The sequence below is a fragment of the Lissotriton helveticus genome, chromosome 1_1 (assembly GCF_964261635.1).
Source record: "Lissotriton helveticus chromosome 1_1, aLisHel1.1, whole genome shotgun sequence".
NCBI classification, from domain to species: Eukaryota; Metazoa; Chordata; class Amphibia; order Caudata; family Salamandridae; genus Lissotriton; species Lissotriton helveticus.
In genome coordinates this window covers 805,293,850-805,310,173 of record NC_136057.1, presented here as the reverse complement: position 1 = coordinate 805,310,173, position 16,324 = coordinate 805,293,850, and the positions used below count along the sequence as shown (strand labels likewise).

Genomic DNA, 16,324 nt, shown 5'->3' with positions numbered 1-16,324 from the left:
ATACTTTCAAGGGATATTGTGCCTTTTCTGCACTGACATGACCAATGCTTTCTAAAAGTGCATAATACTCAGTTCGAGGCATATGGGCTGCAGATGGTACATTTATGAATAGATCGCCATCTGGTTTTGGGTTCGGATGATTGCACTTGTTTTTCTCTTGGAGAAGTCTTTTGTAGTCACGAGACTGATGACTCCTCCCTTGGGTGCTAGTGCGCATGGGCATCGGCTCCATCCTTAGATTGTTTTTTCCCGCCATCGGATTCGGATGAGGATCGAAGCGCTCCGGATCGACTTCGAGAAAAAAGTTATATTTCGGCGCGTATTCCCTTTCCAATTAGATGGTATTGTTATCGAGCGCGAGTTCATTTCCATGTCGACGCGCTTCGACGTCAACAACAAAAATTTACAACTTCTACGTCGACCAGACCGGGAGGCCTATCTCGACGTAGTCCAGCCCGGAGTCCATGGAAAGGACTCCATTCAAGAAATGTCCAACGTGTGGTGCTAAGCTCCCACACAAGGACTTACACGAGGTGTGCAACCTCTGTTTATCACCTGAACACGAATCCAGGGACTGTGAAGCCTGTGCGGCATTCTCCTCCAAGTCGACGATTAGAAACAGTCGAGCCCGAAGACACGAGGCGTCGAGAATGCAGTCAGATGCAATCCCGGAGTTGTTCGAGGCACGACATCCAGAAGAGGAAGAAGATGAGGACGAGTCGGTCGGAGGCGGACGAGTCCGACGTCGAAGAAATCGACGTCCATCAAACCGTGAGTGACGACGTCCCTTTACCAAAAAAACGACCCTGTTTGGTGTCGACCCCGCCTTCGAGCCTGGTCAGACAACCGAAAAAAGTTTCCGACGCCCCGCCTTTAGGCTCGGCAACGAAACCGAAACACTCTGCCTCCCATCATATCGGATCCGAGAAACGGTCGGCATCGACACCGAAGCTCCATAACAAGGAAAGCTCGCAGTCGAAACATTCCATGTCGAAACTGAAACAAGCTTCGGCGTCGAAGACTTCCTCGACACCGAAAAGATCGGACTCGAACAAACTCTCTGTGCCGAAAACATATAACACTGAAAGTCAAAAGCAAAATCACCTTTCGGAACCAAAAACTTCGGGACCGACACAGGAGCATCAGACAGATCCAAAACAAAAGACTTTGTTTATTGATCTGTAAAAACTGGCAAGGTGGTGACAAAACTACCTAAAAAGAGGAAGAATGAACAGTTTGACGACAAAGCTCCTCCTCCTAAGAAGAGAACAATGGGGACAAATACAACTCCTCCCCTTTCTCCACAACCTAGAGACACACCCTCTTCTCCTCTTCCTCACACTGTGCCATCTATTCCTGCTACACCACGCCCATCTACACCTCAAACAGATGTAGAAAGTGACACAGGGGAGGGAGAACTTCCTAGGGATGATAACGACACTATCCCAGAAGATACAGACCCATGGGAAGATTATAATGCAGGATCAGATAATGATAATGACCCTGACCTGTATCCCTCAAAACCTTCACCTGATGATAATACAGGTTTTGCACTGTTAATTAATAGGGCAGCAAAATACCACAAGGTAGACTTACATGCAGAACCTCAGATAGAGGATTTCCTTTTAGAAACACTACCTGCTGCACAAAGAACCTCAGGGACCCTACCAATGCTTAAGGGTCTCCTTAATCACACATCAGACATATTTAAAGACCCAGTGAGGGCTAGGGTATTAAATCCAAGAATTGACAAAAAATATAAGGCAGCCCCAAAGGACCCAATATTTATTAAGGGACAAATACCTCTGGACTCGCTAGTAGCCACAAACGCTCGTAAGTGCAAATTCATTAACTACGGGTGAAGCTCCTCCTCCTGACAGGGAGTCCAAGTTAATAGATGCCTCTGGCAAGAGTAGCATCCCAAGCGGCAAACAGCTGGCGCATAGCTAATACGCAGGCGCTACTTGCACGTTATGATAGAGCTCATTATGATGAGTTAGAAAAACTCATTACACTTCTCCCTAAAGAACATCAAAAAAGGGCAGATCAGCTCATACAAGAAGGGAAGATAACTAACACTTCCATTAAGTGCGCCTTAGACGCAACAGACACTGCAGCAAGATCCATAAACACCAGTATCATGTTAAGAAGACATGCATGGCTCAGAGTCTCGGGATTCAAACAAGAGGTACAAACCTTGTTAAACCAGCCTTTTGATGGGAAAATACTTTTCGGCTCAGGGACAGATGAGGCCTTAGAAAAGATGAAAAAAGACACAGAAACGGCTCAATCAATGGGAGAATTGCAACAGCCAACTCAAAGGGGTTCCTTTCATAGGTCCACCTATAGAGGCGGATCCAAGAATACAGGCACAAGCCAGCAATCAACCTCTTTTACACCAACATCACCCAGAGGTAATTCTAGAGGCAGTTACAGAGGTAACAACAACAAGGGTAGAGGTCGCGGAAATAACAACCGCAACTCTCCAACCCCAAAACAGTGACTTCATAAAGCTCCCTCCAGACCATGTAACACCGGTCGGGGGACGTCTATCACAGTTACTACCTGTCTGGGAAAACATCACATCAGACTGGTGGGTGAGACAAATTATCCAACATGGTTATTGCCTAGAACTGACCGCTACCCCACCAAGCATCCCCCCCAAACAGTGTCCAATTAGTCAAGATCATCTAACATTGTTAAAACAGGAAGTACTATCACTACTACAAAAGCTTGCCATAGAGAAGGTTCCACAACATCAACAGGGAACAGGAGTATACTCTCTATACTTTCTAATTCCCAAAACAGACGGGTCCCTAAGGCCAATACTAGACCTCAGACCTCTCAATGCATACATAAATTCGGAACATTTCCACATGGTCACGCTCCAACAAGTACTTCCTTTACTGAAGAAAGGGGACTTTCTTTCTACACTGGATCTAAAAGACGCTTACTTTCATATCCTAATTCACAAAGCCCACAGAAAATACCTCAGGTTTGTGGTAGAAGGACAACATTACCAGTTCAAAGTCCTTCCTTTTGGGGTTACAACAGCACCAAGGGTGTTCACAAAATGCCTAGCAGTGGTGGCAGCACACCTAAGAAGACAACAAATACATGTCTTCCCTTACTTGGTCGACTGGCTAATAAAGGCCAAGTCACAACAAGAATGTCTTCAAAACACACAGAAGACAATTCAGTTGCTGCACCAGCTAGGGTTTATGGTGAACTACACAAAATCCCACCTACAACCAAACAAGGTTCAACAATATCTAGGGGCTACTATAGACACAGAAAAAGCCAAAGTATACCCCAATCCAGTCAGGATTCAAACAATGCTCACATTGATTCCAAGATTTCAACCACAACACTCACTAACAGCTCGAGTGTTCATGCAGCAATTAGGAATGATGTCATCCTGCATACTGCTAATACCATATGCCAAACTACAAATGCGTCCGCTTCAAGAATGCAGCAACACAGTGGAATCAGGCTCCAGGTCAGATTACAGATCTGGTGTTGGTAGACGACCGCACGCATCGCTCTCTGAAGTGGTGGAACACAAACATTTCCAAGGGGCGGTCGTTCCTAGAACCAATTCCACAAGTGGTGCTAACAGCGGCTGCATCGCTCACCGGATGGGGAGCGCATATGGACAAATATACAGTACAGGGAAGATGGGAGTGTACAGCAAAAAAGACTGCACATCAACCATCTAGAACTCCTAGCAGTGTTTCTAGCATTAAAAGCTTTACAAATGCAGATTATCAGCAAAGCAGTCCTGATCAGAACAGACAACATGACAGCAATGTATTATATTCAAAAACAGGGGGGGACACACTCTCTCCAACTATCCAGACTAGCGCAGGAAATTTGGAGATGGGCCATTCCTCAAAACATCTATCTGTTAGCCGAACACCTTCCAGGAGTACAAAATCAGATAGCAGATATCTTAAGCAGGGAGTCAGAATAAATACACGAATGGGCTGCACGACCAAATACTGCAGCCATTCTTCCAAAGATGGGGACAACCAGAGATAGATTTCTTTGCCACTCATCAGACCGCAAAATACCAAAGCTTCGCATCCAGGTTCCCGCACCACCTGTCGCAGGGCAATGCATTATGAATAAATTGGTCCAACAAATTTGCATACGCTTTTCCCCCTCTCCCACTAATTCCATTAGTGGTTCGAAAACTGCAACATTCAATGACCATGATACTAGTAGCACCCATGTGGGCACGACAGCCGTGGTACACCACGCTCCTGCAACTCTCACAGGTGCCACATCAAAAATTAAGAATCCTACCCATGCACCTTGCACAGAACCATGGAGAAATAATGCACCCAGATCCCAAACAAATGAACCTAGCGATCTGGCTCCTGAGGTCCTAGAATTTGGATACTTAGATTTACCTCCAAACTGTATGGAAATCATTAAGCAAGCAAGACGTCCCACCACCAGAGCATGCTATGCAGCAAAGTGGAAAAGGTTTGCTGTATACTGTAACAGTAACAACATAAACCCTCTGGACACATCCACAAAAAATATTATTTGCTACTAACTACACTTACAGCAATGTAACCTTGCTTACACCTCCATTAGAGTACATCTTGCAGCTATAGCAGCGTACCTGCAAAACAGGCAACATCTATCCCTGTTAAGAGTGCCAGCAATTAAAGCCTTCATGGAAGGCCTCAAAAGAGTCATTCCACCAAGACTGCCACCTTCCCCATTCTGGAATCTCAACATAGTACTCACCAGACTAATGGGACCACCCTTTGAACCCATGCATAGGTGTGAAATACAATTCCTTACATGGAACGTAGCCTTCCTTATAGCCATTACCTCCCTCAGGAGAGTGAGTGAATTACAGGCATTGACAATACAAGAACCATTTCTACAGTTACACCAAAATAACGTGGTTCTTAGAACAAACCCGAAATTCTTGCCTATTTCAGCATTCCACATCAATCAGCCAGTGGAACTACCAGTCTTTTTTCCAAAACCACAGACGGTAGCAGAAAGGGCCCTACATACATTAGATGTCAAAAGGGCAATATTGTATTACATAGAAAGAACTCAAACTTTCAGAAAAACCAAACAACTATTTGTAGCTTTTTCCCCCAACACATAAGGGCAAGCCGATCTCTAAAGCAGGCATTGCCAGGTGGATTGTAAAATGTATAGAGATATGTTACATAAAAGCAAAGAGAACATTAACTGTTCCTCCTAGAGCTCATTCTACACGTAAACTAGGGGCATCTATGGCATTCTTAGGAAACATTCCCCTAGATGACATATGCAAAGCAGCAACTTGGTCTACACCGCATACCTTCACAAAACACTACTGTGTTGACGTGCAGGCAACACAACAAGCAAGAGTGGGCCAGGCTGTACTAAAAGCTTTATTTCAAACTGTTGCAACAGACACTGGTGACCATCGGTAGGGAGGTAACTGCTGTATAATCTATTCATAAATGTACCATCTGCAGCCCATATGCCTCGAACGGAATATGCTACTTACCAGTATGCATCTGTTTTTGACATAGAGGGCTGCAGAGTGGTACATGCCCTCCCTGCCTCCCCAGAAACCTGTGTTTGTTCCAACACTATCTTATTTAGATACACTTACATGGGCATCTATTTCTGTATTCTATCATACTACTCCATCTAACCCTACTATGGCAAAACAATCTAAGGATGGAGCCGATGCCCATGCGCACTAGCACCCAAGGGAGGAGTCATCAGTCTCGTGACTACAAAAGACTTCTCCACGAGAAAAACAAGTGCAATCATCCGAGCCCAACACCAGATGGCGATCTATTCATAAATGTACCACTCTGCAGCCCTGGTACTGGTAAGTAGCATATTCCTTCCTGCATTCTGTGCAAAGTTCTTGAAGTATTGAAGGCAGAACTTCAGCATTTCCCTAGTTGAGTTCATATTTGAGGATGTAAGGTGGAGGCTGATTCAGCATTGGTCATTCACATACAAGCAAGCTCGAATTGGTGATCTCTTGTGTAGTTCATGCCTGCGCATCTCGGGTATCGGGTGCTTCACCAACAGTCTTGAGTTAACATGTTGAATGCATTGTTGAGTCTTTGTAGTATAACTTTCCAATTGTTGAAAGTCTTGATGCACAATTCCTCTGTTTCCATAGAAGTTCTGCTGTAAGTTCAGCAACTGTCTGATAGGATAGATTGCCTCAACGTGGGCACCAATTACATTTTTGATGTACTGATTCCTTCAGCTAACACTGCCCAGGCTGGCTTAGAAAAATCATAAATGTTAGACCTGCAGGTCTAGTGGCGTGAATGATCTGTGCAACAGAATTGTAATGCTCTTGACCCAAAAATTGTTTCAAATTGTGCTCCTGGGCAAACGTTTTAATTCACTGAGCCACCATTTTCTTCTTTATCACATATGTGATCACCATCGAATACACAAGTTCAGTATGTCTGCTGTAAAAAAACACTTGTTTAACAGACTAAACATTTTGCTCCATATGTAATCCAAATCTAGCCACATGTAGGATACACATGAGGTCTGACTTAGTTTATTAATACCATTGCCATAAGGTTGTTGGCAGGAATGTTTCTCAAATTCTGTTTAAAAACTATTACTTTAAATAAATACAAACCTAAAGCAGGAAGGCTTAACACACTAACTTGCAATCAACATATTTTTCATTGAAATGGCCATCATTTACCATTGACATGCAATTTTTAATGATAAAACTATATAAAGTACAAACAGTGTTTGGCAGTAGTTTCTGCAAATGTCATTTCTCCATATCCAAGTAAACTGTTCTATTTTGCTCCTATTTAAATCTTTGATTGCATCACACTTCTGAATGCAAAAATAAATATGCTAGTAATTATAGCTGTTTATTGAAATGTTTGTACTGTTCATTTACAACCAATTTAAATGTTCAGTTAGAGAAAAAACTGACATCCTTCAGCCTTTTGTTTCACAATGATTGTCAGACAGCTCACTTGACAAAACCCTCCAACTGTAATAAGAGAAAAGTAATAACCATTTTCCAGGATAAGATAAGCAGCAATTAGTAAAAAGACAAACTGACATTTGTCCTCTGTTCTTGAACAAATTGCAAATGTCATGATAAAAAGCCATCTTTATCACTCATTCACTTTCTTCGTTTTTTTTTTTTATTTCAGTAATTTTTATGGAAAGAAAGTTTTTATATACAAGGTGCAGAAATACGCGAGGCAAAGAGAAAAAATACCTGTTCCTTTCCAGCATTAAGTAGGTTAATGCACCAGACCGGACAAGTAGGTCCTAAAAATAGCTTGACCTCAAAATCTGACTCTAGTGAGTGGACGATTATATTATCTTTTCGAGGCTTTCCAGGGCTTTCAGCTGGAACAATATTTCAAGTTTCTTATAAGATAGTACTTAATATCTCTGCACAGTAGCAGAAGTTGATTCAGAGGATCTGTTTATGACTAAATGAGCCTCCGTTTGTATAGTATGGCGTCCTTGGCTCAAAAGAAAGGCAGAGATGCACCTCTTCCTAAGAGTACTTCTCCTTTTTGTAATTCAGAAATATGCCCAGATTTCCCAGTGTTCTTTTGGGATTGTCTGGATTTTAAGTCTTATATTGCCCCCATGTGAAGTTCTCCATTTTTTCTATAGTGAATGTCATTTGAGTGAATTCATAGGGCTATAGATAAATTAGTTCATTGATGAATCTGTAGATGGGTAAGGAGTGATTGGGTGCATGGAATTCAGAAGCCTTGGTACTGGAGGTTGAGGCAGTCTTGCTGGTTGCCCCCAGTGCTGCACACAAGTGCATGAATTTGGGTGAAATTACATTAGTTTGATTTAAAATTGACCACAAGAGATGCTTGCTCTAAGAAATGAGTTATAACCCTAAGCAGTATTTATATTGCTTACATGCAGGATGTGTGCTGATGTGTTGAATCTGGTGGTGTTGGTGGTTCAAATGTGTATATTGCTTTAGTTTAATACCAGTTGCAGGACAGCTTGGTTTGCTTGACTATTTAATTGGTAAGTTAATGCTTAATGATCTAGTGATATTTGGCAAATGTATTCAATAACGGGTGCTCCACAGAGTATTTTCTAAGTGATGATCCTGATGAAGGGCCATTTTTGCCATTGCTGTTTACTATTGCAGTATCAGTAGTACGTCAGTGTGGAGTATCTTCAGCCCCACACAAGAATTTTATCCAGTTTTTGATCAGACAACACGTTGTGTGAAATAGATAAGTTGGCTCAATTAGTCCAGTAAATCATTAAGCCATATTAAATTACTTCACCAGTATGTGATTAGTCTACTTTCCTTGTTTACTGAGCATTTGATTATTTTATCTCTACCCATGAGTAGCTCTTCATGTTTTTGAGATGTCACAAAAGTAAATTATTTGACTTTTCAATTTTCTCAACCTTGAGGCATAATTAAGATGTCCCTTTGTATCTTCTGCTAGGATTTTTTTTACGAAGATATTGAGCAGTTGACCCAAAAATTAAAAGATTTGGCAACCGATGGGAACAAACACCGTGCCAAAGTGGACAAAAGAAAGCAACGCTCCGTGTTCCGTGATGTTTTGAGAGGTGTTGAGGTAATTCAAAATGGTTTGCACAGTACTGAACTAAGAACTATATGCAATGTACAACTTAAATTTGTAATATTTTGGGTTGAATGATCGCTGAAGAATTGGTAACAGCTTTTGTGTATGCTCAAATATTTTATTTGGACCATTCGATCTATCCTAACTGTTGCTGGACACCTGAAGTTGATTTTAAAATAACTTTATAAGCCATATTTGCATCCTAGCAAGAAATTAGGACTAATTTTAACGTGATCTTTAAACATACCAGAGTTCAACTTTTATATGGGGCATGCCAGATGTATGTGAAATAATGTTTGTACCTGATAGTGAATTTTCAGAACTCGCAGTTAGTATTTTTCTTCAAGAATTGAAGTGATGCAGTTTTTACTACTCCAAAAATACAAATTCGCTATCGAATTGATTGTCACAGCTGGCATTGCATGCCTCAAGATGTTAATGTGCATCACAAATGTCTAAAATTGAATCCAGAAAAAAGTCCCATTTATTGATAGATAATTAATTTAGATGATTTTAGTTAAAATAAATCCTTTCAATATTCTATAGATTTGCGGCCATGGTTGAAGTTATATCCAGTTGTTTGCTTTCAATATTGTTTGCCGCAGTTGAGATGATAGCAAAAAACACAGTTGATTGACAGAATGTAGAACAATGTCATACATTCACCCCAGTACAAGGATCTGGGCCTAAATCCATCGTTTTTTTGCACTCCACACCACCCTGGGTTAGACACTGGCTATATGCAAATCAGCTCTGACCCTGTGCCTCCTGGGAACAGTCCAGTCCGAACTACCAAGCCATGTCTTTCCCAGACCGGAATCAAGCATCCAAGGACCGGTTTCTGGCTATCAGCCTGGATAGCTTGACTCCAGTGGTGTGGTTGAGATGATAGGCAAGTATGGCCCTTACATCAACATGCTATCGTTCAGAATTAGGCTACCATTAACTTCTACCTCATACTAATGATGCAACACTCCTACAGATTTTTATTACCTAGTGCCAGATGTTAGACTAGATAATGTCTTCTGAGCAGCTGTTGTGAACTCTAAATAAAGACAGATTTGTATTGAACCATTTTTTATACCGTATTAAAAATAGGACGAGGCAGAAATATTTGTGCTAAAAAAATCTAGCCCTTGATGTATTAGAACATTAAGATGTGTTCATGACAGCAGATTTGCCTTTTGCCCACCGATGGTACTGAAACGGGAAACCCCAAGCATACTGTAGAAATAGGTTTGACATATCATCCAAGCAATGTTTCTGACGGTCAAAGAAATGAAAAGCAGAAATAGGAAAGGAAATTATTCCATGCAGGAGCCACATATGGTATGGTTCTCTCGTAGGGGATTTCCATGTATTGTCATAAGCACTTGAATAGTTCTGCCCACGTGCGGGGATCCCAGAGCATTTTAGATGCATCTTCTTAAGTGGATATTTTTCGCCTTTCTTTGGGAAGGCCTGCAAAGACACTTAAGAGATAAAGACAATAAAGCAGCCTAAATACATAGGCTACACTGGCTGCATCTTCATCTCGAATTGGAAAAAGATAGCCAGTATACTACATTTTGTGTAGTTTTTTTGTCATGCTAAACACACAGAATAAACCCCTTCTTTAGGTCTCGCTATAGCCATTTCGTTAGCCATGCTTTGTGAGTATAGTAAGGGGCTCTCAAAAATGCTCCCAAAGTCTGCAGGCAGATCGGGCACAGTGCATGTGCGCCAGGCGCGTGCACCATTTGTCCGCCTGCAGCCTTTGGGAGGACTTTTGCGGCCGCTTTGATGTTCCCTGCCACTTCACGTGCGCACACCGCCTCTGCTGCCATATGGACACTCATTCAGATTACCATGCTTCAGCACACCCCCTCACCACCATCCCCCTTATGCTCTGCCTCCCAGACACACACACAGCCACACCCATGTACTTCACAGCTCTTTACAACAGAATTGACTTTGTAACTTTTTTTTTACTCATTGTTAAAGCATCTACATCTCCACTCGACATATGCTCCCTCGCCAATGTCCCTTCCACCCTTCCTTTGATCTCCGCTTTTCTTTTAACTTTTGGCGCGAGTTCTCACAGGCCTCTCTGCCCCGTTCCTTTAATGGCCCTTCCCCAGGACAGAGCGCGCATCGCTTGTTTGTGTCACCAGCATCCTTTTCCCGTTCTTGTGGACTGCACTCATTTTCGGGGGCGTGTGGCGTGTACCTCTTTACTGAAGAATGCCTCCTGTTCCTCTGCCTGCAGCATGTTGTTTGCACCTCACTATCCTCTAGGTAATGTTCCCCCCTTTTCTCTTACATGTGTCCTAGCCCACTCTCCATACTATAGCCCAAACCATCGTTGCTGCTTATTTATCTTATGTAACTAACAACCATTGACAAAGCCAATAGACCCTACTTATTGTCAGCATGCTGCTACTCGTATCATATATCTGGATGCAATGACAGAAACAGCCAAAATAGAAGTGGGGCAGCACACCAAGCTAAGCACAATTATTTTTGCACGTTATATAAGCCACTCCCTTTATTACATTAGCCACGCTGCTGGCGTTATCCTTTCAATCCACTTTTTGCTGCTGTACTGTCCCTCACATTTTAGCAGATTAAGGCGTTATGTGGGGCTGGTAGGGCAGGACGATGGTAGGTGGTATTGCAAGTTTTCACCCTTCACCCCCTCTCAACCCATTGTAATCTCCTTCAGCGCTGTGCACCCCTTCACACACTCTCACTTAGCTGACCATCGCTGCGTGCTCTCTTCAGAGAGGCCAGGTATTGGACGGGCATACATCAGCAGTGTGATGTGACTATAGGCCAGGTAATGTCCTCCACGTGACTTGTGTTCCCACTATCTTTCCGCAACTTGCGCCTATTTAGTCCCCCCATGCACCCAAATGTGCTGCATTCTACCGCATAATTTGGCCTCCTTTTTTAATTTTAATTTTTATACCCAACCCTGCCGCATACTATAGCCCAATCCATCGTTGCTGCTTATTTATCTTATGCAACTAACCACCATTGACAAAGCCAATAGACCTGACTTATTGTCAGTATGCTGCTACTCGTTGTATCATATATCTGGATGCAATGACAACCAACCAAAATACAAGTGGGGCAGCACACTAGGCTAAGCACAAACTTTTTTTTTTGCACATTATTTAAGCCACTCCCTTTATTACATTACCCATGCTGCTGGTATTACCCTTTCAATCCACTTTTTGCTGCTGTACAGTCCCTCACATTTTAGCAAATTAAGGCGTTATGTGGGGCTGTTAGGGCAGGACGATGCTAGTTGGTATTGCAAGTTATTTCACCCTTCACCCCCTCAACTCATTGTAACCTCCTTCAGCGCTGTGTACCCCTTCACATAGCTGACCATCGCTGCATGCTCTCTTCAGAGAGGCCAGGTATTGGATGGGCGTGTCTCCTGTTAAGGGGCGTCATTCATTCCAATTACCTTACACAAGGGCACATTCATTTTTATTGTCTCGGGAATATTAGCTTATTCGTCCAGAACTATAGGATGTCGAGCGACTCTGTGACTCGAACCAGATTCCCAGTTCTAAAGTCAGTAGGTCTGGCCATTACACTGCATCTTGGGGTAAGGGGAGAGGGGCAGGCAATGCCTCATGGAGGCTCAGCTCGTCATGGCCTCGAGGTGCCAACAGGACCTCTGGCTGAGCCACAGTCCGGCATCTCCCACCACCCATCCTCCAGTATTCAGGGAGCTGAGCAGAGCCGAACCTGCCAGGACCTCTCTACAGGCCTCTGCTCTGCTGATGCGAACGGCATTAAACGAAGAGTGTACTGTAAGGTGATGCCACGAGTCCTCGCTTCCTTCCTGATGGCTCTGCGCACAAGGCGTCTCTTCTTCTCTGTACATCTATCTCCCGAAGCGCCTCGCTCTGCACACAGCTGCTTTCTCCTAGCGCAGCATCCTTCTAGCTCACTAAAGCTTCACTGAGTTCAAGCGCAGTGGAACACCTTTTACAATAGTTGACTAGTTATCTTTCATTTGTTTATTGGTGCGTTTGGATGTTAAACAGGTACTGCTTGCTAATAAGGTGAAATCTTTGCCCAGATGGTGTTACCGTGAGTGAAAAAGACAAAATAGTTAAGTAATATAACAAAATGTGTTGCATTATGCCGCATAATTTGCTTTTTCTTGCCATTTAATTTAGCGGCATACTTTGGTCCATCACTACCACATAATCCCAGTGGTCCTAGATATAATTTTCTAGTTAGACCACTATTTCTGTCAGGAGAGTTTTAAAGCTCAGAAATAGACATGTGCATACTTTAGTAATCGTCTAGCGTAGGGGCGGCATGTCGGGGTCTCTCTCGCACATGACCTATTTTGCATCTATTTTCTCACATTTCGGTAGTTTTTGTAAATACAGTTGGGTAATTTAGGTGCCTCCTGGATATGTCACAGCAGCTTCTTTGGCGTCTCAGGTATAATCACCCTTGGATCTCAAGAGGCTAACTCTCGGCTCTCACTGGAGGGTCATTTTTATTATCTCACATGAAGGTCATTTGAGGATATAATGTGAGGGTCACTTTAAGAGCTAACATGAGGGTTATTTTATTAAATGCTTTAGATTTCACAGGAGTGTCCATCAGCCGGCCGATTAATCAATGTACTGGTACACTGCTTCTTCCCAGTGGCGATAGATGCAAAGCGGAAGTGTGCCTAGGATTTATTGAGTGCAAGGTATAACTCAGACTGACAGTCAAGGGAGAGCAGGGAGTCTGGAACCACACAACCACACACACACACAACCACACCCATACAACCACACACAACCACACACAAACGCACAGCACCACACGTGCGCACATAACCACACAAACGTGCAGCCGTACACGTGCGCACATAATCACACAAACGTGCAGCCCTACACGTGCGCACATAACCACACAAACGTGCAGCCCCACACGCGCGCACATAACCACACACAAACGCGCAGCCCCACACAAACGCGCAGCCCCACACACCCGCACATAACACACAAACGCGCAGCCCCACACGCGCACATAACCACACAGAACCAACCGTCAGTGCACACTTTCACCAAGCACAGACACCATCAGTCATCAATCAATCAGAGTACTTGTAAAGCGCGCTACTTACCCGTGAGGGTCTCAAGGCTCTGAGGGGAGGGGGGGAGGGTGCTGCTACTGTTCGAAGTGCCAGGTCTTGAGGAGTCTTCTGAAGGAGAGTAGGTCTTGGGTCTGCTGTATGTGGGTATGGAGGGTGTTCCTGGGCTTGGCGGCAAGGTAGAAGGATCTGCCGCCGGAGGTTGTACATTAGATGTGGGAGGGCGAGGCTGGCGGAGCTGTAGAAGCTGAGTCTGCTGTTCAGGTAGGCTGGTCCGGCGTTGTGGAGTGCTTTGTGTGCATGGGTGAGGAGCTTGAAGGTGATCCTCTTGTTGACGGGGAGCCAGTGTAGGTGTCTCAGGTGGGGGTGATGTGGCTGCGGCGGGGGACGTTGACGATCAGTCGGGCGGAGGCGTTTTGGATGCGTTGTCGTCGTAGGTGGTTAGCTGGGATTCCTGCGTAGTGCGTTGCCTTAGTCCAGTCTGCTGCTGACGAGGGCATGTGTCACCGTTCTTCTTTCGGTCGGGATCCACTTGTAGATCCTGCGGAGCATGCGCAGGGTGTTGTAGCAGGAGGAGGAGACGGTGTTGACCTGTTTAGACATGGAGAGGGAGGAGTCGAGGATGACCCCTAGGTTGCGTGCATGGTCGGTGGGTGTTGGTGCTGTTCCCATTGTGGTCGGCCATCAGGAGTCGTCCCAGGCTTAGGGGGTGGGTCCGAGGATGAGTACCTCCATCTTGTCCGAGTTCAGCTTCAGACGGCTGCTCCTCATCCAGTCGGCAACGGCTTTCATTCCCTCATTGAGGTTGGTTTTGGTGGTGTGGGTCCTTGGTGAGGGAGAGGATGAGCTGGGTGTTGTCGGCGTAGGAGATGATGTTGAGGTCGTGATGGCGGGCCACTTGTGCGAGGGGGACCATGTAGACGTTGAACAGCTTCTGGCTGAGGGATGAGCCCTGGGAGATGCCGCAGATGTCGGTGGCTTCGGATCGGAAGGGTGGGAGGCGGACTCTCTGGGTTCTGCCTGAGAGGAAGGACGTGTTCCAGTCAAGGGCCTTCTCTTGGATTCCGGCTTCTAGGAGGCGTGTCTTTAGAGTGCGATGGCAGACCGTGTCGAAGGCAGCTGACAGGTCCAGGAGGAAGAGGGCTGATGTTTTGTGTGGTGGCGATGAGGGCTGTCTCGGTGCTGTGGTTGCGTCTGAATCCAGACTGGGACAGGTCTAAGATGTTGTTTTCTTCCAGGTGGCGGGCCAATTGCATGTTGACGATTTTCTCGATGACCTTTGCCGGGAACGGGAGCAGGAGATGGGCCGGAAGTTCTTGAGGTCCTTGGGGTCCGCTTTGGGCTTTTTGAGGAGGGCGTTGATTTCGGCGTGCTTCCAGATTTCTGGGAATGTCGCTGTTTCGAAGGAGATGTTGATGACCTTCCGTATTTGGGGTGCGATGGCTGCGTCCGCTTTGAATACGTGGTGTGGGCATGGGTGTATGGAGTTCATGACCTTGCATTGCTCGTCGTCGACCTTGGACCAGGAGGTCAGGTGGTTGGCTCTGGTGGTGTTCACAGGGGAGGTGGCGTCTGGCGTTGTCGGGGCGGTCGTGATGTTGAAGCTGTTGTGGATGTCAGCGATCTTGCGGTGGAAGATGGCTAGTGAGTCTGAGTTATTGTGAGGGAGGGATGTCGTTGGTGTTGGCGCTTGGGTTGGAGAGTTCCTTTACGATGCAGAAGAGCTCTTTGCGGTCGTGTGCGTTGTTGTCCCAAGCGGTTTTTGAAGGAGGATCTTTTGGCTAGTCTGAGGTGGTGATGTCTGCGGGTGGCGTCCTTGTGGGCTGCGTGTTTGTCCGGTGTGCGTTCGTGGAGCCATGTCTTCTCCAGTTTCCGGCATGCACGTTTTGAGGTCTGGAGCTCGTCGGTGAACCAGGTGGCTCTTGCTGGTGTGGCTGTTGAAGGGTTCGGTGCACGCTTTCACCGGGCACAAACACCACCAGCCGTTAGTGCACGCTCCCGCCAGGCACACACCACCAGACGTCAGTGCGCGTTTTCACCAGGCACACACACATACACCACCAGCCGTCAGTGCACGCTTCGCTTTCACCAGGCACACACACATACACCACCAGCCGTCAGTGCACGCTTTCACCAGGCATACATACACCACCAGCCGTCAGTGCATGCTTTCACCAGGCACACACACACACACCACCAGCTGTCAGTGCATGCTTTCACCAGGCACACACACACACCACCAGCTGTCAGTGCACGCTTTCACCAGGCATACATACACCACCAGCCGTCAGTGCATGCTTTCACCAGGCACACACACACACACCACCAGCTGTCAGTGCATGCTTTCACCAGGCACACACACACACCACCAGCTGTCAGTGCATGCTTTCACCAAGCACACACACCACCAGCCGTCAGTGCATGCTTTCACAAAGCACCCACACCACCAGCCGTCAGTGCACGCATTCATCAGACACACACCATCGGCCGTCAGTGCACGCTTCCACCAGGCACACATACCACCAGCCGTCAGTGCATGCTTTCACCAGGCACACACACCACCAGACGTCAGTGCACGCTTTCACCAGCAGCGCGCACACACACCACC

At 45.4% G+C, this 16,324-nt stretch overlaps 1 protein-coding gene across 1 annotated transcript in view; it reads left to right on the top strand.

Moving 5' to 3' along the window:
- Positions 1 to 16,324, top strand: part of IFRD1 (interferon related developmental regulator 1) — a 160,571-nt gene that overhangs the window by 85,141 nt on the left and 59,106 nt on the right. Inside the window, exon 9 of the mRNA XM_078674456.1 lies at positions 8,472 to 8,606. Within this exon, the coding sequence (XP_078530582.1) occupies positions 8,472 to 8,606 (135 nt within the window). The remainder of the gene's footprint in view (positions 1 to 8,471; positions 8,607 to 16,324) is intronic.